This window comes from Chelonia mydas, chromosome 3 (genome assembly GCF_015237465.2).
Source record: "Chelonia mydas isolate rCheMyd1 chromosome 3, rCheMyd1.pri.v2, whole genome shotgun sequence".
Lineage (NCBI taxonomy): Eukaryota > Metazoa > Chordata > Testudines > Cheloniidae > Chelonia > Chelonia mydas.
Window position 1 is genome coordinate 11,241,386 of NC_057851.1, and position 24,254 is coordinate 11,265,639.

Consider the following 24,254-nt stretch of genomic DNA (forward strand, 5'->3'; position numbering starts at 1 on the left):
CCTTTATGAACTAAACTTGTAATCCCTTCAAAAAATGAGATCAGGTTTGCTTGACAAGACCTGTTTGCCATAAAAGAGATAAGGACATCGCCAGTCTGAAAAGAACTTGATATAAATCAAATACAGCATAAGGACTTAACTATATGAAGAGAACATGCACCAGTGTCACCACTATATCACTACGGACCCCTAATGTTTTCTCTCTGTACCAGGTCTTACACTTCTCTATTTATGTACTTCTGTGGCTTCCTTCATTGTAACTAGATTTCATCCTCACTACAGCCCTGGGAGATAGAGAAGCGCCAGTGTCCCCATCTTCCCGACAGAGAGCGGAGGCACAGGGTAGATTAAGTGACTTGCCCAAGGTCACACAGACGGTCTATGGCAGAGCCAGAACTAGACTGCCTAAGGCCCTGACCAATGCCCTCTATACTATTGTGGCTTAATTCGCTTTGTGTCAGCGTCGCACATCTTCATTTGGTGTCTGTGCCAGGGGAACTTCACCAATGCCGTTATAACCGAGCACGTTTTCCTAACATGGATGGGGCCTACACCCGAGGGGGCACTAAATGCACGTGCTGTAGGCTGGTTGTTTTGCTAAGGATATATCATGCTGGTTAAAGTGCATCAGAGTCCGACCTGTATATTGCAGGCCACTAAATTTCACCCGGATACCCCTATATGGGGAGCCCAACGACTTTAGTTAGAAAAAGCGTTTCAGTCCCCCGGAACCTAAACCCTTGTGTGCCACAGGCCTAAGCACAGGAGAGTCCAAGGCTCCACCAAGCCCGATGCCCATGCGAGGGCAGGGTGGGATATGCCCAGATGATCCCAGCAGACAATCCTTGCCTCATGCTACAGAGGAAGGCAAAAAAGTCCCCAGGGTCCCTGCCAGGTAACTGTGGATAGTGGGGAGGGGCACTATTGAAAGGTTCTGTGGGGACACGTGACCGCCCCATGTGTTGCCTCTGCCTCTGCCCCCTGAAACTTGATCCGCAGGTAGACAACATACACCAGCAATTACCTCCTCCTCCTGGTCTTTGTCTTGTGACTGGCCAGCCCCTTCAGAGCTCGCAGCCCACCCCCCCTCCCTGCCTGAACTATCCCCAATCGATTTAGCAAGGGTTCAAAACATGACCAACAAAAGGGGCAACCCAGTTGGGATGCACCGTCCCCCATTCGCCGCCAGGGTGGGTGGCACCTGGGTGGGATGGTGCTTGGGACTGGATCATCTCAGTTAACAAGAGGCTGGAGAATGATCAGTCATTTTTTGTTGGACCGTATGTTATGACACCCTAAATTGCATTCTTCCTTATAGGCATATTGGCAGCTGCTGCTGTTTCAGTGCACCCCTACCACCACCCCTTTCCCACTCTCCCCCTTTCCCTACAGCCTTCTTCCCTCACTCACCCCCAGGACTCTCAGGCTGGATGGGGATCCACCAGAGCTACCTGGCGCTGAGCACCCCATCACAGCTCACCTTCCCAGTCTTGAAGATGTCCCCTTGACTCACCTCCGCGAGCAGTCTACAAAGCAGACAGTGGGAAGTGCTGGGACTCCAGCAGCAGGGAAAGAGAAGCAGCCCGGTGTAGCCCGGAGGGGTGGGGGTTAGGAGCTCAGCCCACAGCCAGCCGCCCTGCTGCTTCCTTCTTCCCCATGCCACATGGACACAAAGGGAGTGCCACCACCCAGGGGAGGCACTGCCTCCTTACTGCTGGGCATCCTGGCAAGAGGCATACTGAGAAATCTGGGGGGCACGTGACCCCCCCACATGCATCACCGCTGGTCCCTGACAATCTAACCTGGGGGAAAATTCCTTCCCAACCCCAAATCTAGCAACCATTTAGACCTTGAGCGCATGTTCAAGACCCGCCAGCCAGGCATCTAAGGGGACGTTCTGTACCACCTCAGAGCATTGGCCCACCTTGCTTGGTGTCCCATCTCCAGCTGTGGCCAGTCTCTGATGCTTCAGAGGAAGGCTGACTCCCCTTCCCCTTCTGAATACATCTGGCAACTGTGCATCAGGGTTAAAAGTCCTTCCTGACCCTTGCAGGTTCCTGGTTGACATCCTGAAACATGAGATTCGATTGCAATCACTGTGTTAATGCTGCGCTGCAAAGGTTATAAGCACGCTGAAAGCAATGCAACAGAACATTACAGGTTTCAGAGTAGCAGCCGTGTTAGTCTGTATTCGCAAAAAGAAGAGGAGTACTTGTGGCACCTCAGAGACTAACAAATTTATTTAAGCATAAACTTTCGTGAGCTACAGCTCACTTCATCGGATGCATTCACCTAGAAGCTCCAACAAAGATAGGGACCTCATAGTGCTAGGCACTGTATAAACATATAGAGAAGGGCAGTCCCTGTCCCTTGCACGTTGCAACCTAAATAAACCAAAAGGGAGAGGGGAAGCAGATGCACAGGGAGGGGAGCCAGATGCACAGTCAGATGAAGTGATTTGCCCAAGGCCACACAAATGAGTTGCCCGTGGTCAGGGGCAGAGCTTGGACTAGAAACAGCTTCTTCTAACTCCCAGCCCAGTGCCCTTTCCCTAACCCTACTGGCTCACCTCGTGGCATCAGGATCACGTTTTCTCAGTTTACAAAATAAAAGAATGATTTGTCTTCCTGCCAGCCCTGCAAACACAGGGTCCACTCTTACAGCACTTACTCCAGCAAAGTTGCTATTGACTTCAGCAGGAGCTTTACTGGAGGAAGGACTGCAAGACTCTGCCTGTCACCTGGGATGTGAAAAGCATGCTGGGCTCTTCCTGCGTCTTCCATCATCACCAGTTACAAAGACTCTGCAGATGGAGCTTGCTGCCAGTGGTACATTAGGTGGGATTGAATCCGTAGCCGTGCTAGCTCGGCAGTGTTAAGGAAAGTGGTGGCATGGCTTTATCAGTAAAATAAGCAGATGTCACTTGGGGCAGGTGAAATGAGACTAGGGACTGGTCTATTCTAACGCTGTAAATCGATCTAAGTTACACTAGCTCAGTTATGTACGTTACGAAACTGAAGTCGAAGTAACTTAGCTTGACTTACGGTGGTGTCTACACCACGCTATGTCGACGGGAGACGCTCTTCCGTTGACATAGCTTCCGCCTCTCAGGGAGGTGGAGTACGGACGATGACAGGAGAGCGCTCTCCCATAGATTTAGCGTGTCTTCACCAGACCCGCTAAATCGACACCGCTGCATTGATCACAGCAGTGCCGATTTAGCGGGTCGTGTAGACATGGCCTAGATCTGCATCAGAAGCATATACCTGGATTGTTTGTTTATTTATTTTGCAAAGATTTTAGCAACTGTATAAAGTACTCAAAATAAGAGTAAGAAACAGCCTGCCTGCATGCACCCCAATGCAGGATTGGAGCTTTAGAAGATAATGTCAGCTCAAAAGTCATATGTTGTCACAAAACCAGTTGCTTTACCTCTGTGCCTGATAATGCTTCAGGTTATTAAGAATGCTTACTTTTTGCATTTTCCGCTTTGGATAATGAAAATCAATGATACCCGGTTTCACATTTGTGTTTTCAGTCAACATTACTTTTGTTTTTCAGTCATTTTCTTTTTCATGTCCCCCGTGGTGCTTTGTCTGAGTTCCAAACACTGCAGGGGGAAAAGGGTCATGCTTTATAGTAAGCTTCCATTTAGAAATGGCTCACAAAGGGTTAATACATTATTAATAGCTGCATGCTACAGACATGAATACTATGTGTTACGGGTGGTCATAAGTAACCTATTAGCCTGTTGAACTCCATACCAATCTTTATCCCACTTATTGAAACATCTGTTAATCAATGATTAACCTTTTATAATCTATCTGTGAATGGCACCTTCATATAAAATGTGAGGAAAACCGTTGTCATATGAATAATTTTGTGTTAAGTGTGGAGATATTTAATTGCTGGTATGTTTTATATCAATATATTTTTACAACTTGCTTATAAGGGGTTAATAGATGACTAATAGGTATGCAATATATATTTAAAAATTGTTATAGAGTCTACTAATTAAAGTGCAATTTCCCCTTTAACAGTCGTTTTCCAGTGACCACCACACTTCAGTTAGCAAAAGGCTCTAGAATGGGGCAGAGACATAAACAGGAAGGGAAGAAAAAGACAGGGACCTACTGGTAAGGTAAAGAGTAAAGGGATTTTCTCTTTCAGATATAGAAGCAAATGGAGTACCAGGAAACACGACGAGACAGATAAAGGAGTTGCACCAACAGACAGTTAAAGCCAGGTCAATGCAGAAGATAAGTCCTGTTGAACATAAAAGGACGAGTAGAAAGAACTTATCCATGGCTAGGAAACATGACAGCAACCATCCATTACATGGAAGAACAGCTCTGTGGGGTTCTCTGGAACTTCAGCAGCGTGGTGCCAAGGAGTTCTGTGACTGGAAGGATACCCATCAGCAGCAGTTTGCTTGCACCCACGGAAAAGAGATGGGAGGAGTGGAGCCTGTTCCCCAGAATGTGAACAGAGAGAGGCAGGAGACAGCTGTGGGATCTTGAGGAGATGTGTAAGGGAAAGGATGAGCTGTGGTACCATCAACATGAAACATTTTCTGGGAGGAAATCCAATGGAACATGGGAACCTGAGACGACTCTTCTACTGGTGTGGTCAGAAAAAGCATATTAGCACTGGACACTTGCAAACATTTTAGGATAGTTTACAGTGAAGACATGTTCTTAGGGGTTAAAGCAGTAAATCTGATCTGTCTATCGTTTGTTTTCCCGCTCTCCTTAGTCCCTGATTTAGCAAAGTACTTAAATCCATCCCTGGTCAGAAAAGTAGGTGCATATGTACCACTTCATTGTGGCTTAAGCATATGCCTAAGTACTTTCCTGAATAGAGATGGATCTAAGCAATGGCTTAAAACTCAGAAGGTGCTCTGCTGAATTAGGGCCTTACCCTGTGACCCCTTCAGGTCAGCAGCCTTCCCTTCCTGAATGTTTGGAAATGCCTAGCACATCGTGACCATTGCCATTATTGTTAATAATAATAATAATGAACCGGGAGGCTGGTCTGATTCATAGATTCTAAGCCTAGAAGGTACCATTGTGATCATCTAAGTCTGACCTCCTTTATAACACAGGTCATAGGACTTCCGTGAAATAATTTCCTTTTTGAAGTAGAGTATATCTTTTAGAAAAAACATCTTGATTTAAAAGTTGCCAGTGATGAAAAATCTACCACATTTCTTGATACGTTGTTCCAATGATTAATATGCTCACTGTTAAAAAAAATTATGCCTTTTTTCCCATCTGGACTTGTCTCACTTCAACTTCCAGCCATTGGATCTTTGTTATACTTTTGTCTTATAGATTAAATAGCCTATTATCAAATATTAGTTCCCCATGTTGACACTTACAGACTGTGTTCAAGTCACCCCTTAACCTTCTCTTTGTTAAATAGATTGAGCTCCTTGAATCTATCATGATAAGGCAGGTTTTCCAATCCTTTCATCATTCTCATGGCTCTTCTTGGACCCCTCTTCTGGTTTCTCCTCCTGAGTGACTCTCTACAATGGGTCACTGGAATTCTCTGTCCCTCTCTTTACTGAGCTGTAAAATGGGGAGTGTTAATACTTACCTCAAAAGAGGGTGGGGAGACTTTATTATGGCACCACAGGATCCTTGGGTGAAGGGTGCTCTGGAAGCACAAGATGTTATTTCCATTCATCTATAGAACAGGTCCAGAATGTGCTTGTGTCATGGTTGCCATTTGGGCCAACACCAGGGATTAAAGTGGGGACCTCTAGAACTGAAAACACAAGAGTCTCCAGCTTATGATAAAGAGCCAGCTTCAGGGATGCTGGCCAGTAGGCAGAGGCAGCTCGTCCCAAGCATCTGAGAGTCACAGCAGTTCAAATTCCAGACAAGGCCCAAGTTATGTGACCGCAGCCATTTTGCCTGGCACAGTAGGGATTGAATCATGATGAAAGCATCAGTGTGTAGAGCTCTTTCTCAAGAGTGAGGTTTTGGATCAGTCTGCTGCTCTGCGGACCGGGCGCAGAAGGTTACTCAGAGCACGCCGTGGCCAGTGAGTTACACTTTCCCACATCAGCCCTTCTACTCTGCCTCTGTCCTGCTCCACAGGGACCCTCTCTGGTAGTGAGAGAATGATTCATTCACCATGTCCCTTCAGTCAGCGGCCTGTCCGCTAAGACTAAATGCCAGCTCCTGCCTGCCAGCACATTTCATATAGCCTATTGAAAAGCCATCAGAGGGTAACAACCTTCAGTACTGTCACTGCCAGTCTCAGCTGGATTCAAACCCGATCACCTTAGCCATGAAAGAATTCTGTCATTGTGCACATAGACCCCATTCTACCATGGCCACTAAGGGGTTAACAGGAAGGCTAGCTGTCTCCTCAGCATTGGCTAACTGCTGGTCCAGGAACAGCTGGGGGATCTGAAGGCTACAGAGGAGAGGAGGGAGGGACCACTCAGAGGAGATGTCTTCAGCACCAGACAGCTGGACTTCCAGGCATGGAGAATCAGAGAATGTGAGTCTGGAACAGGTCTACAGGAGGGGAAAGGTAGGAAGCAGTAAGGGATTGTGAGGAACTGTCCCAGCTGCTTAATGCAGGTTCCCTGGGCTGGATCACAGAAGAGTGGGTGGGCCTGGGTTCCTCTATCCTCTCCTGCAAAGGAGATAGTAAAACCCCTAAGACTAAGGGGATCAGGACTGTTAGAGGGCTTTCCCTCCAGCCTCCCACTTCCCTGGTTCTTGTCATGCCGACAGCAAGCAGCAAAAGACCAGAAGGCCGAAGCGCAGGCAATGCAATGTTTATTGGGGTTAATTTCCAGCAAGCATGATTCCAATTTTCCCACCCACTTCCTGTTTGACCCCAGTTTATAGCGTAATAGTCTCAGCTATACCTTAACCAATCATTTTTCTGAAATCTTATCTAGCCAATCCTAACATATTGTAACATAATTCTCTAACCAATTATATCCCACTACCTAATTAACCTAGCAAAATTAATTATACAGCAGACAGAAGCAATTAGAGAACCAGACAGATTAACAATAGAAAAGTGGGGGCCATAAAGGTAAAACAATACAGAAATGAGGGTTTCACAACCACAACCATTGATAAGTGATTTCTTGCCAGACAGATTTCTTGCTATTAAACTAAGTTTTCTTTAACCATTTTCTTTATCTGGTGGTGATGGGCGCTATCAGAACAGGATCGTCTTCCTAGCAGCCCAATAGCACCTTATTTCAGTGTGACTAGTTTGGAATGTCGCTTCCCAGCTTATGGCTGCCCCTGCTGCTTAGCCAAAGGCCTTAGCCGAAGAACAAGGCCTCAGACTATCCTAGAGAGAAGGCCCAGACAGAGGCGGACTTGTGATTTTAATTCTTTGTTTTATACCTTTATAACTAACTAAGTGAAAAAAATACACTGAAGTTCTTGAATTATAGACCTTTACAGGCAGGCCTGAATATCTGTATTCTAACAAAGACACCACAGAGGCTTGGGATTCTCAACCCTTTGCTAGGGTCATTGGACTCCTGGTCTATCAGACGCTATTGGCCTGGAAGGGGAGAAACTATAAGTGACCTGTCGGCAGGAGTTAGAAGAAGAAGCCGCTCGGAACTTGGCCAAGCAACTGTTGGTGGACTGGGGGGGGAAGAAATTGAGGCAGAGATGCTGTTACACCTTTAACATCCATGAGAGGGTGCTGGCTAGCAGAGATCTCCCTAGATGGATCCCCAATGCGCGGCCATGCACACCCTCACATTGTATTATTTTCACTAGGTGAGACTAGAAGAGGCTTAAGAGTGCCCAGGTTGCTACTGGACTTTGATGGTCACTAGCCATAAAGGAAATAGAGCGAATGGAAGCAACTGAGCTAGAAGCAGGTGCTAACTCTGCCCAGGGTCAGTCCAGGTCATCTAGGATTCTAGAGCTGGCCCCTATTTTTACAGAAAGGCCCACACGTGGTCCTGGCCCCTCCTGTATGTCTCCTCTGAAAGAAGACCTTTACCAAAGCACCATGGCCTCCTTATGATCATGTTGGGGCGCTGGTTCAGGATTGGGTCAGAGAACAGTCAGTCACATGTAGACTCACCAACACTCACTCCTGCACCACCCCGGTTCATAGTTTCATCAGGACAGATCCTCAGCTGGTGTAAATCAAGGTAGCTCCCAGGCATCCCAGCTTTACAAGGGAAGAACTGAGAGATTAACAGATGTATCCAAAGTCACACAGGAAGTCTGTGGCAGAGCTTGGAAATGAACCCAAATATCTTGAGTCTTAGCCCAGGGCCTTACTTTGAGGAGGAAGGATGGTCCAATGGTTTAAGTACTAGTCTGGGTTGTGGGAGATCCAGGTGGAATTCCTGCTCTGCCCCAGACTTCCTGTGCGTAATCTTGCGCAAGTCACATAGTTTCTCTGTGCCTCAGTTCCTCAGCTGTAAAACAGGTATAATAGCCCTGCCCTGCCTCCATGGGAGTGTTGTGAGGATACATTTATTACAATCTGAGTCGCTTAGATACTATGGTGATGGGGGCTATACAAGTACTTAGCATAGATGGATAAGATCATGCTTCCTCTCATTGACTCACAGTCTGTGGTATCTGCATTTATGATATGCCCTTGATTATGTTATCTTAGCACTGTGCACATAAATAAAAGTACCATTGAATTCTGTGCAAACAGATCCACTTTCTGTGCTTGCCTTTTGCCCCATTAATTTTTGGTGTGAGTGAGTGTACAGGGGGGAAATGCAGGGAAAAAGGAGAGACCCATGAGGAGCATCAATGGAGAAGGGAGGTGGGAAGGAAGAGGTTCCACCGAAGGGAATGCTGAAAGAATGGTGAGCGAAGGAGAAAGAGAACCAGAAAAGGACAAAGTCACAGCAGCCAAAAGAAAAGGGAGTCTCAAGAAAAGCACCCGCCATGGTGTCAAAGGCATCATGGAAAATGAGAATAGAGGGAGAACCTTAGACTTGGAAGGAAGAGGAAACATCATTAGAGACTTCTGGGAGGGCAGTCTTGGTGGAATGGAGAGGACCGATGCCAGATGGGAGCAGATGCAGGAGTGAGTCGGAGGAGGCAAGACCAAAGCACTGAGGAGAAACCAGCCCACTCATGAAGCCTGGGAAGGAGGAAGATGTGGGCAGAGGAAGAGAGAAGCGGGGAAGAGTTACGTTTTCCGTCGAGTAGGAAAGCAAAAGCCAGCCTGACCAGAGGAGAGAGCTGGGAGGAGATTGGGTTGCCCAGGTTGAGGTGTTGGGTCTGGAGGGGATGGGTCAAGTTGATGGAAGATTCTGAAGTGGGGTTCAAGTAGCTCAATACAGGGAATTCCGTTATCAGAGCCAATGGCCTTCTCTATACGAGGACTTTCCCTCTCTTGCAGCCCTCGTGTAGACAAAGTGCCAGCAAGGTTTTAGGCTCTTTTGGAAATTTAAGCTTAGGAGAGCTAGACACCCCCTGCCATTGAATTTTAATGGGAGTTGGGCAGTTAACTCCTTTGGCAATCCCAGCCTTAAGCACCACAGCCTGCTCTGAGCAGGGTTGGAAGACATGGGCTAAAATCCTGGCCCCACTGAAGTCAATAGCAAAATGTCCATGGGCTTCAGTGGGGCCAGGATTCCACCCATGGAGAATAAAAATGCCAGCAGCTACCTGGAGTCCTGTGCCCACTAGCACGTGAACGCTGACACTGTTGCAACCGATAAGGTAGCTGAACTGGTGTGTTACTTTAGCCCCAAACGCCTGGCCTGTGAGAATCCCTAGATGCTGCCGTGAGCAAGTTTTCTTACGTGGCAGTGGGTTTTCCCTTCTCCCCTGACTTCTGAGGCGGAGAGGGAGCCGTGTTCCAGACAAATTAGCCTACGGCTTTGGGCCAGAGTTGATGAGACTTCACCAAGATACAGGCACAGACACGTGGAGAGAGGGGAAAAAAAGAGAGCCTGTGAAAAATTAAAATGACAAGGCTGGTTAGGGAGTGGAGATAACTGGGGATGTAGTGAAATTAATTGCAGTCTGGGTTGAAAGAATCATGTTCCTAAAACAAAATTTCAACTCCCCCTTCTCCCAACAGCATCAGTGAGATTATAAACCCTTTCATTGCCCTTTTGTGTTACAAATAAAACTATTTGTTATGATTATTTGTTATTTCCACAGTGCTAGAGGTATGCATGGTATTTTACAGGCAAATCAGAGACAAGCTTGTAGTCAAAGACCCTGATCCTGCAAAGATTCATTGTGGGTAGTTCCATTAGGTGTAAAATGAAGCACACACCTAAATCCTCACTGGATTGGGTCTTAAATGAGAAGTAACACTTCTGGTACGTCTACACTGCAAGTGAAGGCGTGATTGTAGCATGGGTTGGCATGCCCATGTGAGCTTTAATCTAGCTAGAGTGGGTAGCCATAGCAGCGTAGACATGGCAGTACAGGCTAGCAACCAGAGTACGTACCCAGGCTTCCTGATGGTTTTGGACTCCGGCATGGGTTAGCCACCGAAGGTCAAGCCCTCAGGAGAAGCTGGGTATGTACTCTGGTTGCTAGTCCGTGTTGCCATGTCTGCTATTGTTACCTGAACTAGTTAGGTTTAAAGCAAGCTACCACAAGTATACCTCCCCGAGCTACGATCACACTTTCACAGGCAGGGGAGAGGTACCCGTCAGGTGGAACGACGGATATTCAGTGCCAGTGTAAACCTAGTCCCAAATCAAAACAAAAAGGCTGAACAGTTTTGGGAAATGAAATGTTTCTGGTTTTTATTTTGTGGTTTGTTATTCCCCCCTCCTCCTTTTTTCATCTTGCCACTGGGGGGTGGGGGAAGAGAGAAGAGGGATAAAAAGGAGCAAAAAAACAACAAATGAGGGGAAAAAACAGAAATGGAAAAATGTTTGTTTTCTGTTTTGAAAACTGAAACATTTTTGGGGTGGGGGCAATTTTTTAGTCAAAATAATCCAATTATTTTCAAAGCAATCTGAATTTCCCGCCAACACTTTCCTTTTCAAACCCAGAGCGTTGCTTGCTGAAGGAAGTTGTGAAAGAAACCAGCTGCCCCCTGGTAGTGGAAGTTTTCTCGGGCACCTCTCCTTCGTCCAGGCTGCTGGCAGAGAGAAGGGCTGGCTTTCGGAAGGACCAAGTCCTCACAATTCCAGCTGAAGTCAATGGGTTGTCAGCGCTTCAGAAAATCATGCCCAGTCCCGAACAGTGTTCATATTAGTGATGCACCCATCCAAGCAAATTACTACCTATTACTGGAATTGCTTGTCCAGTACTGCATCTTATTCTGTGATAAATTTCACCATTCATTAGGGCTCTGATCCACAAAACCATTTAAGCACGTACTTAACTTTAAGCATATGAATGATTACATGCCAGCTTTGAAGCACATGCTGAAATGCTTGGAAGGACTAGGGCCTGGGTTATCTGATTCATTTCCCAGTAGGTCATTTTGTCCATCCCCGTGACTGGATTGTGTGTGATTGGATGAATGTGCTTTTCCTACCACGCACTTTGTCAATTTCAGACTACAGTGAAGATGACACATATATACAATATACAATACAAATTATACTAACCACCACCCCCAACTCTTGCTCCCCCTCCCACTACTGTCTTTTCATGCCTAGGTGCTGACAAAAGTTATTTGTCGTATTTCCTCCTCTTGGTGACTGACAGGAGACTGGTGTCAAGTGAGAAAATGAAATGTAAATTTTATTAAACACTCCTCTCATCTCTTTGTATCAATCCAGATTCCAGCCTAACATAGCAAATCAAATCCTGTCTTTGCCAGGCCTGAGGGCAAATGTAGAATAATTTCTCCTTAATACTATTGCCTCCTAGTAAAATATTTTTCTGTTTAGTAAATGAAAATTTAAAATGCAAACCTTGTTTTAATCCCAAAGAAAAAGATGTGCATTTCAGGGAAAGAATACTACACTTCATTCTGTTCTGCCTTGTGCTTTCTTCTTGTTTTCAGACCCAACAATGATGATTAGCTTCAGTTTAAATGGCAACTCCCATTTAAGTCTTGTCCGTCAGGACTTTCTAGATGTCCATCATGGGGCTTAGTAGCAGGTCCAGAGATGATTCTGATACATTTAATTTGAGATAGCATTATAATTACTGTAATGAATTGGTGTGTGCAATGCTGCTACCTACTGGATGGAATCGAAAATGCTCAGCTGTGTGTCAGAAGCTTTATACTATCATCATAATCCTTTAGCTGCAGTGTTCAGGCCTGTGTTTTCAGAAAAGGAGGATCTCTATTCCGACTTTGCTGTTTCTGTGAATTTAGATTTTTCTATCAGTAGACCGCCAGGTGGACTTCCCCAGAGACGGGCTCTCAGGGCTTCCAGGGTCCGTATTCCTGGGCAGCATGGAAGCCCTAGGAACCTTGGAGTGACACAGTGATGCCAACTTGCAAAGTCTTCACTGTTCTTTATAAGCCACTCCTGTCTCTGACCTGACAAACTCATTACACCACTTTCATGGTATTTATCCATGAAGGGTAGCACGCACGATCTCCACTGAGAGCTTGTAACTTATCAGGACTCATAGTCGTTGCGAGATGTGTGTATGCGTAACATTTTAGGGACAATGTAACTATATTGAATATCGTGTCTTATGGTCTTGGAGTCAAAATGAATCACCAGTAAATCATGTCTCAGTGGTGACCCGTTCAAGCTGGGGGGCCGCTGTCACCCTCCCTGGCGAGCCAATTACAAAATGTACTGCTCAGTGGTCTACCTTTGTACCACTCCAGAAAAGTCAATGGAAAACCATCAATGACAAACTATAAACTTCAAAACCACTTGGAACTGAAAAGGAATGACAGGACAGTGAGGGGAGGACCCTGCCTGGGAATAGAGAAAAGGCTGATTCAGTGTATCACAGGGTGGAGAAAGACACTCTGCATCCATTCACTGAGGAGACAGCTACTTAAGCAGGGGTGTTTCATGAAAGCTTGGATCCTGGTTCCTGAGAAGCCAGCCAGCTCTGCAACAGACTGAACTTTCTGGGAGGGGGTTGGGGGCAATATACATTGTTAGATAGGAAAGGTCACTATTAATGAGTATAGGCCCCTAATTCGCATTGTATGATTTTGTTTTATTTTGTAACCACTCTCTTGTTTCTAGTGGAACCTCTACTCTTTCTGAATAAACATTCTTTGGTTTTATTCTGAGTGCTCTCAAGTGCTTTGCGTTTTGCAGGAGCGATGAGGTAAGGTAAAACTGGGAAAGAGGGCTATGCTGTTGCTGTGGGACCAGAGGATCTGGGATTGCTAAGAGTAGCCAGTATTGGGCTGGATAACACAGGGGAACACTTCAGTGGGACTGCGGTGCTTGTATTGTTACCGTTCAAGGCAAAGACAGGGCTGGCATGGCCTGGAGGAGAGGGCTTGAATGGCGGATAGGCTGGGGGTGCTAAGGAGCTGGAGACAGCAGATAACAAGTTGAGGCTCACTCCTGGGTATCCTGAGAACTGTCACACTCACATCCTAAGCTCCCTGAGCTACCTGGCTTCCCAACTCAGGGAGCAGTGGCAATGATTTGAAAAGGTTGAACGGAAATGCTGTTTTGACAGTTTCCAAAATGAAATTCCAGAATTCCCATCCCACGGGACAGTTATCCCCAGATAACAGAAGAGGAAACAGAGGCACAGAAAAGTTAAGTAACTCAAAGGTCACCAAAGGGAATCCGTGGCAAAGGAATAAGCAAAAAGCACCTAGTTCTCCTGTTTCCCTGTGCTAAGTTCTCTGTCCTAGACGCCTTCCACACAAAAAAGTATGGTAGACTATACCAATAATAAATACAGAGCGAGGAAGGATGCTTTTGCAGTTAAGGCCTTGGATGGGGACTCAGAAGATCTCAGGTCAATTCCACTCTCACAGACTCACCTTGGGTGAGTCATTTCATCCCTCTGTGCATTGGTTCCCCATGAATAAAATGGGAAAGATACTCCCTTTCTCCATCCCTTGTTTGTTGTTTCTTTTTAGACTGTAAGCTCTTCAGAGCAGAGACCATCTCTGACTATGTGCTGGTTGAGTGCCTAGCACAGTGTAGTCTCCACCAAGATCAGGGCCACTAGGCGCTACTTCAGATAAATAACAACAACATATGCAGCCAAGTTTGTTGCCTTTTCAAAGCGCCAAGATTAAAAAGGTATCTTCTGTGCTGAAGTGCTGTCAAATCACAGGAATTACCAGATCCCCTAATATCACTATTCCCTCCTCCGCCTCGCCAACTTAAATTCTCCCATGCCTCAAGCTACAGGGCTATTGGGACTCAGAGCTCTAGATATCTCCACCCAGCAGATCAGTCATTTCACGCTGCCAGTGGGCTTCTTTACTATTCTAATACAGAACCGATTGCGCATTGTGACGAATAACATTGGCTGTATGAAAGAATTATTGCTATAAAGACTGAGAAAGGCCTCCTTGGATTTCTAGACAGGACAGTCTTGATTTTGAGAGAGCAAAGCATAAAATAACTTCACTGGCCTTCCAGACTGCAGTAGTCTTTTGGAGAGAAATCCACAATTGGTGCTTGAACTTGAAACTAGGAACATTTACCTGTCACGAAGTCTCTTCATTCATGCCTTAGAGTCCTCTGGGTCTGCCCACAATAACGCCCCTTTGGCTACAAAGATTTGACGGTGAAATACTTAGCGCTGCTATTATTATTAATTTGTATTACAGTGACACCTAAAGGCCTCTGCCAAGCTTGGGGCCACGTTGTACTAGGTGTTGTGTACACACAGAGGATGAGACAATCCCTGCTCTAGATGGACAAGACAGACAAAGGAAGGATTCTCATCCCCTTTTCCAGATGGAGAACTGATGCACAGAGAGATTACGTGACCTGGGACAAGTCACTTAGAGATCTGGCAGTGACTTCAGCGGCCTTAAAGGGAGTCATTTTGTCTCCTTAATTACCACTATTTATAAATCATAGTGTGGTAGCACCTAGGAGCCCCAGTCAGGGACCAGGACCACGTTGTAGCAGGTCCCATACAAACGCAGAAGAAAATGATTGTCCCTGCCCCAAAGAGTTTACAATCTGAGTAATAATAATAGTAGTTATGAATGCAGCCAGCACTTCGTCTGTCACTAGGAAGAGGCGAAAGTGGGATTGGTATCCTGGAACAGGAGTTGACCTGGACAGAACCTCTGTTCTAAAAGACACTCCACACCATGAAAAAGCATGAGAAGCATTGTACTAGGCCACCTCTCTCTCAGCTTCATATTGTGTCTGCCGCTGGCTGCTTATGAACTGGTGTTGGATTTGGATACAGCCTTGGGGACAAGAGAAAGGGTTCTGGTGTTCATTTTTACATGCACTGGTACAACACCTTAATGAACTGCATGGTACAGTGACTAACACAGGCGTATGTTCAGCCTTAAAATACAGACTGGCCAACTACAGAAGGAAGAAATTACTGATGGCTGGACCTCAAAAGACAAAGACCTGATTCTGAGTTTAATTACACAGATTTTATACTGGCAACTCTGTGGGCTTCAGTGGAGTTACGCCTGACTTACAATGGGATAAATGTCCCCTTCTATCAGGTTGGTTTTGGCTAAGCACCAAGAGTTCCGATGTGCAGGTGAAAACGAAGCACTAGCTAAAAAGCACTAGCTAAACACTCATCATCTCCATTACTGCAACATCCAAGCCTTTGGGCTTGATATATGCAATCTTTCCCCACTCATAATGTTACTGAAAAGAGCATTTTCCTAGTCCATTGCTTTTAACATGTCACCCTTCTCTTTGCCTCCCTCTTCTCTATCATATCAGACATAAGCTGCTTGTCTTCATGGTCAAGGCTTTACACAGCTTATCCCAACCCTACCTATTGCCTCTCATTCACTAGCATGCTCTTGCCTACCACGCTGACCAATTTCCTTGCATTCCCCTCCTGCTGTAGCTATCTGCCTCTTGTTTTATACTTATATGAAAAGCTCTTTGGGGCAGGGACCATCATTTTGTTCTGCGTTTGTACAGCACCCGTTTACAATTTAGACCTGACTTTATTCTGAAAAGGTTTAATTGTGGTTCAGGATGATTGGTAGTTAGAACTGGGGCAGAGGGGGACTGCCTACATTAGTTCATCAAATCGCTCCTCTGCTTTAGCAGGATGATGTATATAAGATTCTCAGAGAGCACATAATGAGATGGGCACATTACAATAACCTGAATAGTAGAGAATCAACTGCCCACCACCACTAAAGAATGTAGCTGATATAAGCTGATGATACTCTTGATCTTAGCTCACGTGTGTGTTTCAGATGAAAAAAAAATCAAGCAGATGATCAAGTCTGCCCCTTAAGAGCATCATATACATAATTCCCTGGACATCAGCTGTTGTATTTGGTTCAATGGGGCAAATATGCATCATCTCAAGCTTTATTTATTGGTGTAGCATCTTGGGTTGTATAATGCAGGATTTCTACTTGCACTCTAGGGATGTCAGTTTTTTTTTTTTTAATGAATTTCATACCCACATAATTCTACTGGAAAGTGGTGCGTATGATACCTGCAGAGGACGCCATAGAAAATCTATGTAAATAAGTCAAAATGCATTATGGCTGCAGCCTGAAATTGGCATGTCAGAAAAGTGTTTGTTAACCAGGGACAATAGCAGAATCCTAAAACCATGGGCATTTTCCATACACACACGTGCTCATTAAAGGGTTTACTGATGTGTGTTGATTGCTAATGTCGCCCAACCTCCCCTGTCCTTCAGCAGCAGCAGTGGTAGCTGCAAGTTGTAAACTACAAGCTGCTGCATGTTGGGAGAACATCCTTCCTTCCAGAAAATACCCTCTGCTCACCCCGCAAAGGAAGCTGTAGCACTGAAGTGGTGAGCATGAGGCAAGCAGAGAGGAGGCTGCTGGTCTAGAACCCTGTTCTTGGTTTCCTTACAGCAGAAAACTTTGCCCCTGCTGGTTTGTTTGAGTGAGTCGGGTCTGAGGTGAATACACACTGACACACAATGCAGAGCACACTCAGGCCCCATCTCCCAAAACTGTGAAAAGCTACAAGGCAGACTTACCCTGTCTTGAACAACCTCTTACTGGGATGGGGAACGGGAGGCTGGGTTGCATGAAGAAGACCAAAAAAAAAAAAAAATCTGAAGACATTCCACTGTGATATGATTCCACTTCTGTGTCATAGTATCGGCCAAATCATAAGGACAGAGGACTGGAAGGGACGTCCTCGGTTGCTGAGTCCAGTCTCCTGCTATCACAGGGGACTGGACCGTTATAGGAACAGTCGTATAATCCTGTTCAGAAAGTGCATCCACTTGCAGTGGGCCTTGTGCAGGGGAGTCCAGCTGGGACACAGGGAGGTGCAATCCTGGTCTTCAGCCCACGCAGCAGCTTCACCACAGTCCCATGTCCGATGTGCAGTATGTAGTGCCATCCTTGGCTAGTTTCCCCTCTGGATGGGTTTTGGGCAGTGGCCTCGCATAGCAGTACCCTCAGTGTCCACCCCAACCACACATCCCTACCCATGACCCTTCCCAAAGTCTTTCAAGCCAACCCCCATGAGGTGATGTCGATGGCACAATAACGTGTTGTATGAATGAAATGCAAGCCCCAGTCCCCACACCAGATCTCTGCTGCCTGCCCCCTCCATATGAACCAATGCTACTGTTCTCTTGGGGTTAACCACTGTAGCATCTCAGTGCTGACAAAAAGCCCTGCTCTTCTAGAGTGCTTCTATCCAAGGATCTCAAAGTGCTTCGTAATCGTTGATGAACTATGCCTCACAACACTCCCCCAAGCATCAAAAGCAAACCAAGATGAGGTGACTTGCCCAAGGACATACAAGAAGGTTGTGGAACAGTCAGAGATAGAATCAAAGAATCCCGAGTCTAAGCCCTGTGGTTTAACCACAAGCTCATCCCTCAACTAAAGCATCTACGTGCCCAGGCAGGGTGGAGGCTTTGGAATTTTTTGTATTTTTAATCCCCATCTTCCCTGCCACCCCAAAATTATTACTGACGACACTTGCAAACAGGTCTCCTAGTAACCCCTGGAGGAACTTAGCAGATTTCTGGAACTTAGTCTCCAACTGAGTCAGTAACTGAGGCTGGTTGAAAATTTTCAATACTTTCATTTATTTATGTATTTTATTTTTTTACCAGGAAATTGGCTTATTGACTAAATGAATAACTTTGCAGAAAGTGTCTACTTTCCTCAAACATTTAATCTCGCAGCAGAAAATTTAACACTTGAAAAACCACATTTTTTTGGCTTAAAACTGAAGAAAAAGAAAAGGTTTGGCGAATTTTTTGGGGGGACGGTGGGCAGTTTTTAGCCAAAGTGTTTCATAGTTTTTTCTATTTTCTGCTATTGGATCTTACTGGTAAAAACACGCACGCACGCACGCACGCACGCACGCACGCACACACACACACACACACACAGGTCTCTGTCTTTTGGTGTAGGCCAATCCTTTAATCTTTGATGCAAATGCCAGTTCTGAAGATAAGGGAGAAGAGGTATAGACTGGGCCATGTGCCTCGTTGAGTTTATTGTATGAGGTGGTGATGTGTGTTCATGAATTTTCAATTGGTAATTACATTGCTGTCTATTGATTTTTATTTATTTTTATTGTGTGATGGCTGAGCATCTCTGTTTGGATGTGCTGATTTTGAACAGCAAGAGTTCAATAAATAAGTTATAGATATAAGATACAGGAGCTTTATTTTCTATTTCATTAATGGTCTGACAATGTCAAAATTATACAGTTGAGGCCTGTTATTTTTGTCTCTAGGGCAAGAGATCACATTCAACCTCAAAATCCCCAAGAGAAATAGATGTGGTGTCTTTAACAAAAAAAATAATTCACATCCTAATCCCTAACTCCAAAACGCTATTTGGATTCATATACACAAGGACAAAAATAAACTAAATTACAATGTTCTACAAAGTCATTGTCAACATTCATATTAAGGACAAAGGGATGGATCCTGAGCTGCTGTAAAGCGGACCAACTTTCCCATGGAGCTATGCCGATTTACAGCATTTGAGGATCTGGCCCGGAATATTAGTAATGAAGTCACCAACCCATGTAATGTACCCATCCCAATTACCTTATAATAACTCTAATGCCCCTTAGAGCTGTTTCAAACTGTCTCTGATCTCCTTGCTAAGACATTTAAATCTTCTGTTTCATTTGCATGGTTATCCAGCGAAATGACTCATAGTGTTTCTTTTCTTGTTTGCAAAACGGGGCTGTTGTGGGGGGAAGAGTGATGGAGGGAGAACATAGAAATGGAAGATTTATCTGCGTTGCAGGGAAATTATTCAAATCTGAAAACTTACTTTTGTTTCACAGGAGACTTGCTTGAAGACTTGGAGTCTCATGTGGGCAGATAGCTTTTTTTTAAAAAAAAAAGTCTTACCATAATTAGTATTTCATCCATTCTTGTTTGACGTCCACATGCGGCACTGAATTTCTTCACCAGGGAGCTGAACGCACTGGGAGAACAACTGATACAACCCGGTATCCTTGCTATTCTCACCTATTGGTTACCTTTCCTGGGTCAGCAGGTACACAAAATTACCTACAGGCCAATTTGTTTTCACCACCAAAAAATAGGCCAAGCAGAGAACAGGAGAGAGAAAGACAGATGTAGTAAAGGGATGGTGCTATAGGACTCTAAGTTATTTGAGGCTGAAGGCCCAGGTCCTCAAAGGTTTTTAGGCCCCTAACTCCTCTTGCAATCATTGAGAGTTAGGCACCTAAATACCTTTAAGGACCTGACCTAAGTGCTTTACTGAGTCAGGGCCTAAGTCCTCCTTACCTTCTAGGCCAGGGATCGGCAACCTTTGGCACGTGGCCTGTCAAGGAAATCCGGTGGCAGGCCAGGATGGTTTGTTTACCTGCAGCGTCCACAGGTTCAGCCGATCGCAGCTCCCACTAGCCATGGTTCGCTGTTCCAGGCCAATGGGGGCTGCGGGATGTGGCGGCCAGCACATCCCTCAGCCCATGCCGCTTCCCGCGGCCCCCATTGGCCGGGGATGGCGAACCGCGGCCAGTGGAAGCTTGCGATCAGCCGAACCTGTGGACGCTGCAGGTAAACAAACCGTCCCGGCCCGCCAGTGGATTTCCCTGATGGGCCACATGCCAAAGGTTGCCGATCCCTGCCCGATCCTCTGCCATTTCTACTCATCATGATGTTCCATCATCTCCTCCCACCTGCAGCCTCCACTCACCCCTTCTTCCTGTTGGACCTTTGCTTCCCCCCTGCAACTCCCCATTTTTCACCTCGTGGCCCATCACCGATTATGCCTCCAGCACCCTGCATTATGATTCCCTCACCTGATCACGAAGAGTTTAAAAACTAGCATAACAAACAAAACGAAGGAATTACAATTATTTTCCTGAGAGAGTTCCTCTGTCTCCCCCATAATTTGAAAGCTCCCCATTGCTATCTGCCACAACCTCTGGTTCCATCTCTTTTCTTATTCATCTGGGGAGCATTTTTCCTCCTGAACCAACAACAGAAGAGAGACAAGTGGATACCCGCTCCCTTGGTGGGCTCAATCATCTGGAACTGGACTAGCGTGCACGTGTCCCACTGCCCTCTGCTGGATGGAATCAGAACTGCTCAGCAGTGTGTCCTGGGTCCTGTACTGCTAAGAGCCAAAAGAAAATTTTCTTTTGCTCAAGAAGTCATGGGGAGAAGAGGGGCTGTGATTTTGGAGAAAAAAGGACCTTGGTCCCTCTTAGGGTGTGGAATTCTGAGCAAGCAGCTGTAAAGGCTCAGGCAGCCATGGATTTGTTACAATATATTGCATTTGTCTCCTGATTTAGAGTGAACAAACAGTGTTAGAGTCTTACTGTAAATACAAAATAGTGCATCTTGAACACCTGGACAAATTGGGTGCTATTAATCTCAGTAGAATAGCACATTGCTCACAGGACACAGGAAAGGCTCCATTGTCTTCTGTTGTCAGTGCTGTTACCCTTTTTTTTTTTAAAAAAATGTAAATATTAATCAGACACACACTCAGCACAAAGGAGGAGATACCTTCAAAAAAGCTGACCAAGGAACGCACACTATTTGCTCCCTCAGCTGCAAATTGGCACTGAATAATAGTCTAAAGAAGCATACATTAACATTCAGCTGGCAGTCACTGCAAGCTGTAATAGACATGAGCATTGACTAGACCCAATATTAGTGATGGTACTGGGAAACCATCCTAGCTTTTGGCTGCCTGAAGGCAGCAGTGATCCCCAGCTTGTCCTATCTGTCAGTCTATTTGATCTCCAAATGAATTGCTTTTGATAACAGCTATATAAATGCAGAACTGTTCCGCTGGGCCTTCTTAAATGAGACTCCTCTCTTTCATCTCCCAGTCATTTCAAAAAGCAGATAGACTTGTTAGAGGTTTTTAATGCAATGATTTATGTTTTATCTTGCCTGGTTTGAGGCAGCATTTATTTAGCACTAAATTCTTCCCAAGCCTATATGTGAGGGAGAGATGTTTGAACACAGTATTTGGGATTTCAGACAGTATATGTGTGTATATATACTCTGTGTGTGTGTATATATATATAAAATAAAGTGTGTGTATATATGCTGAGGTATCTATGGGGTGTGTATGTGTCTATACATACATATTTCTGCTTCATTACAGTAAAGCAGATGATTAACCTTGTTTGCAGCAAGCCATTAATCTGAGCCACCTGGAACTTTGCACCTCCAGCAAAATTAAAAGAAAAATATTTGTAAACCCTCTAAACAGCATCCAGATTAGGACAAATACTTAGCAATTTTTGGGGGGTGGGGGAAGTGGGAAAATCAATCTTCATTAAGTTTAGTGAAAACAAATTCCTGGCACTCTTAAAATGAGCGCTTTATATCTTTAAAAAAACCAAACAAACAGGTATGAAGTCAGATTGGTTTTCTCTTTTGTTTGGAGTATTTTTCAGTTATTGAATGAGTGTCCACAGTTATTTGATTATAAAGAGCAGTTGAACACCGGCTGGCTGTTATAATCCGTATGATTTTTCATAGGAAGCATGCAGCAACCTGCTGATGGACATCTGGTGGAGAGAACTGTAGTTCTCAGAGGCATAGGTAACCCAAGAATACATATCTAGACTGCACATTGGAGAATGCAGGAAAATGGGTGAGGCTGAAAATTTTCTCTTCCCTTAATGATATTTGCAATGTAAAAACAACCCAACCCATTTATCCTGATTGTGTGGTTATGGGGAAGCTTCAGGTAACAATGTAACATGCACAAAGCAAGGAAGAGAAAAACGCTCTGGAAGATGGACTGCTCTTACTGAAGTGAGCTGTAGCTCACGAAAGCGTATGCTCAAATAAATTTGTTAGTCTCTAAGATGCCAGAAGTACTCCTTTTCTTTTTGCTCTTACTCGATATCTCTGGGATGTGGAATTCATATTAAGACTTAAGAAATCAGCCTCATCTTTGGAAAGTGTCAAAGCTACCTATTCTGTTGCTGAGTTATGTAGATTGTTGTCCCACCCACCGTGATTCCTGCAAAAGCCTTCGTTTGCGCCACTGTGATAAAACACAAGAGAATACATTGTAGTTGGTATATCTTAACTGTTCCTATTACAATAAACTAGCATCTGTAAGTTGATGTAGCAAGATACTGTGTAGCAATGGGCAAAGAGACCGCTGTTACTTTGAAATGATAGGGTTAATTTTCTGATTTGAAAGAAATAGGGATGGGATTTTCACAAATGCCTAGATCACCTATCCATGGGATTTGTGCTCCTAGGCCACTCTGGTGCTTTTGAAAAATCCCATTTTCCTTCAGGGAGGCACCATGGTCTAACTAATGGTCAGGACATCTGCCTGTCTTGCTGTGGGAAACCAATTTTCCCAAATCAGGTGTGACCGTATCCCAGAGGTTTGCTTAGGCCCATCTCTTATTAGTATTTCTGTAGCACAATCACTTGGCAATGGCTCTTTGTATATGGCCAGCAAGAAGCGGTCCAATTCTCCTCTTGCACCAGCAGAAATCAGGAGTAACGCCACTGAAGTAATGAAGGCTTTACCAAAGCAACACCGGTGTAAGTGAAAGCAGAAACAGACCCCAGGAACCTGCTCTGAGGGGCTTCCTGTGCTGTTCCCATTGATTGTAAACTCCTCAGGGCAGGGGCCACTGGCCAGATTTGTAAAGGTGTTTAGGCACCTAACGAGACCGATAGGCAATTTTGAAAATCCCACGATTTCAGTGATAGTTAAATGCTTTTGAAAATCCCTTTAGCCACTTATATTCATCTTCACAGGTGCCTAAATCTTGGTGCAAATCGAGCTACAAATCACTTCTGGGACTGAGGCTTTAAAGTGATTTAGGCCTTGTCACTAGAAAAGGTTTGCTATTACTGTATAGTTCTACTTGAAATCTCTCTGAATGCAGACACAGCCCACACTGGTTTCCTGACCAAAATAAGCTATACTCGCAAAAGGACTTTTTTTTTTTTTTTTGTAAGTCCTAACTATAGGACTTACAAAAAAAAGTCCTAAAGCTGTATAAGTCCTAACTATAGGACTTATACAGCTATGCTGTGTAAGTCCTAATGTAAGCATTAGGACTTACACAGCATAGCTATGCTGATGAAATAAATCACACCCTCTAACCAACAGAACCCTGGGTGCATGTTTTAAGTATAGACCAGGCTTTAGGTACTTCTGAAAATTTTTATCCTGTGGGTGTCCCTCTCCTCATCTGTAAAATGGGGATAATACTCTGGTTCTCCCACCCTTTGTCTGTCTTGTTTACTTACACGGTAAATGTTTTGGGGGCGGCATTGTCTCTTACGATGTGTACATAAAGCTGCTAACAAGGTCGTGGGTAGGACCGTGAAGCCTCCAGCAGGGGGGCCTCAAAGGGCCTGGTACTCCTTTTTACAGGGTCAGGGGTGAAAGTAATATTAAATACTTACCGGTACGGGGCCTTGGGCGGATGGGGCGGGGCCTCGGGTGGAAGGGGTGGGACTGGGGGTCAGCCTCCCGCAGCCAGCTCGTGGCCTGGCCTGCACTGCCTGGGGCTCCAGCGGTGATTTAAAAGGGCCCGGGGCTCCGGCCGCTGCTGTGGTAGCAGTAGCCGGGAGCCCTGCGCCCTTTTAAATCGCCGGCCCCGGGGCAGCTGCCCCTTTTGCCGCCCCCTGTCAGCCACCTTGGGGGGACAAAAGGGGTAACGATGGCAGTGCTTTAAGGAGGGTCCTTTGCACAGCAGTGCTTTAACATCGGCTGCGTACGGGCTG

The 24,254-nt window shown here is 45.3% G+C and overlaps 1 protein-coding gene across 4 annotated transcripts in view; it reads left to right on the top strand.

Moving 5' to 3' along the window:
• PKHD1 (PKHD1 ciliary IPT domain containing fibrocystin/polyductin) overlaps positions 1-13,164 on the top strand; it is a 363,852-nt gene extending 350,688 nt beyond the window's left edge. For 3 of the 4 annotated variants that reach the window (XM_037893881.2, XM_043542123.1, XM_043542124.1), the window contains exon 66: positions 4,171-4,788. In XM_037893881.2, the coding sequence (XP_037749809.1) occupies positions 4,171-4,520 (350 nt within the window). In that variant the 3' untranslated portion in view covers positions 4,521-4,788. Of the gene's footprint in view, positions 1-4,170; positions 4,789-10,999 lie in introns of those variants that run through there. The other variant, XM_043542122.1, reaches the window with a different exon arrangement.
• Positions 13,165-24,254: the final 11,090 nt, after the last annotated feature.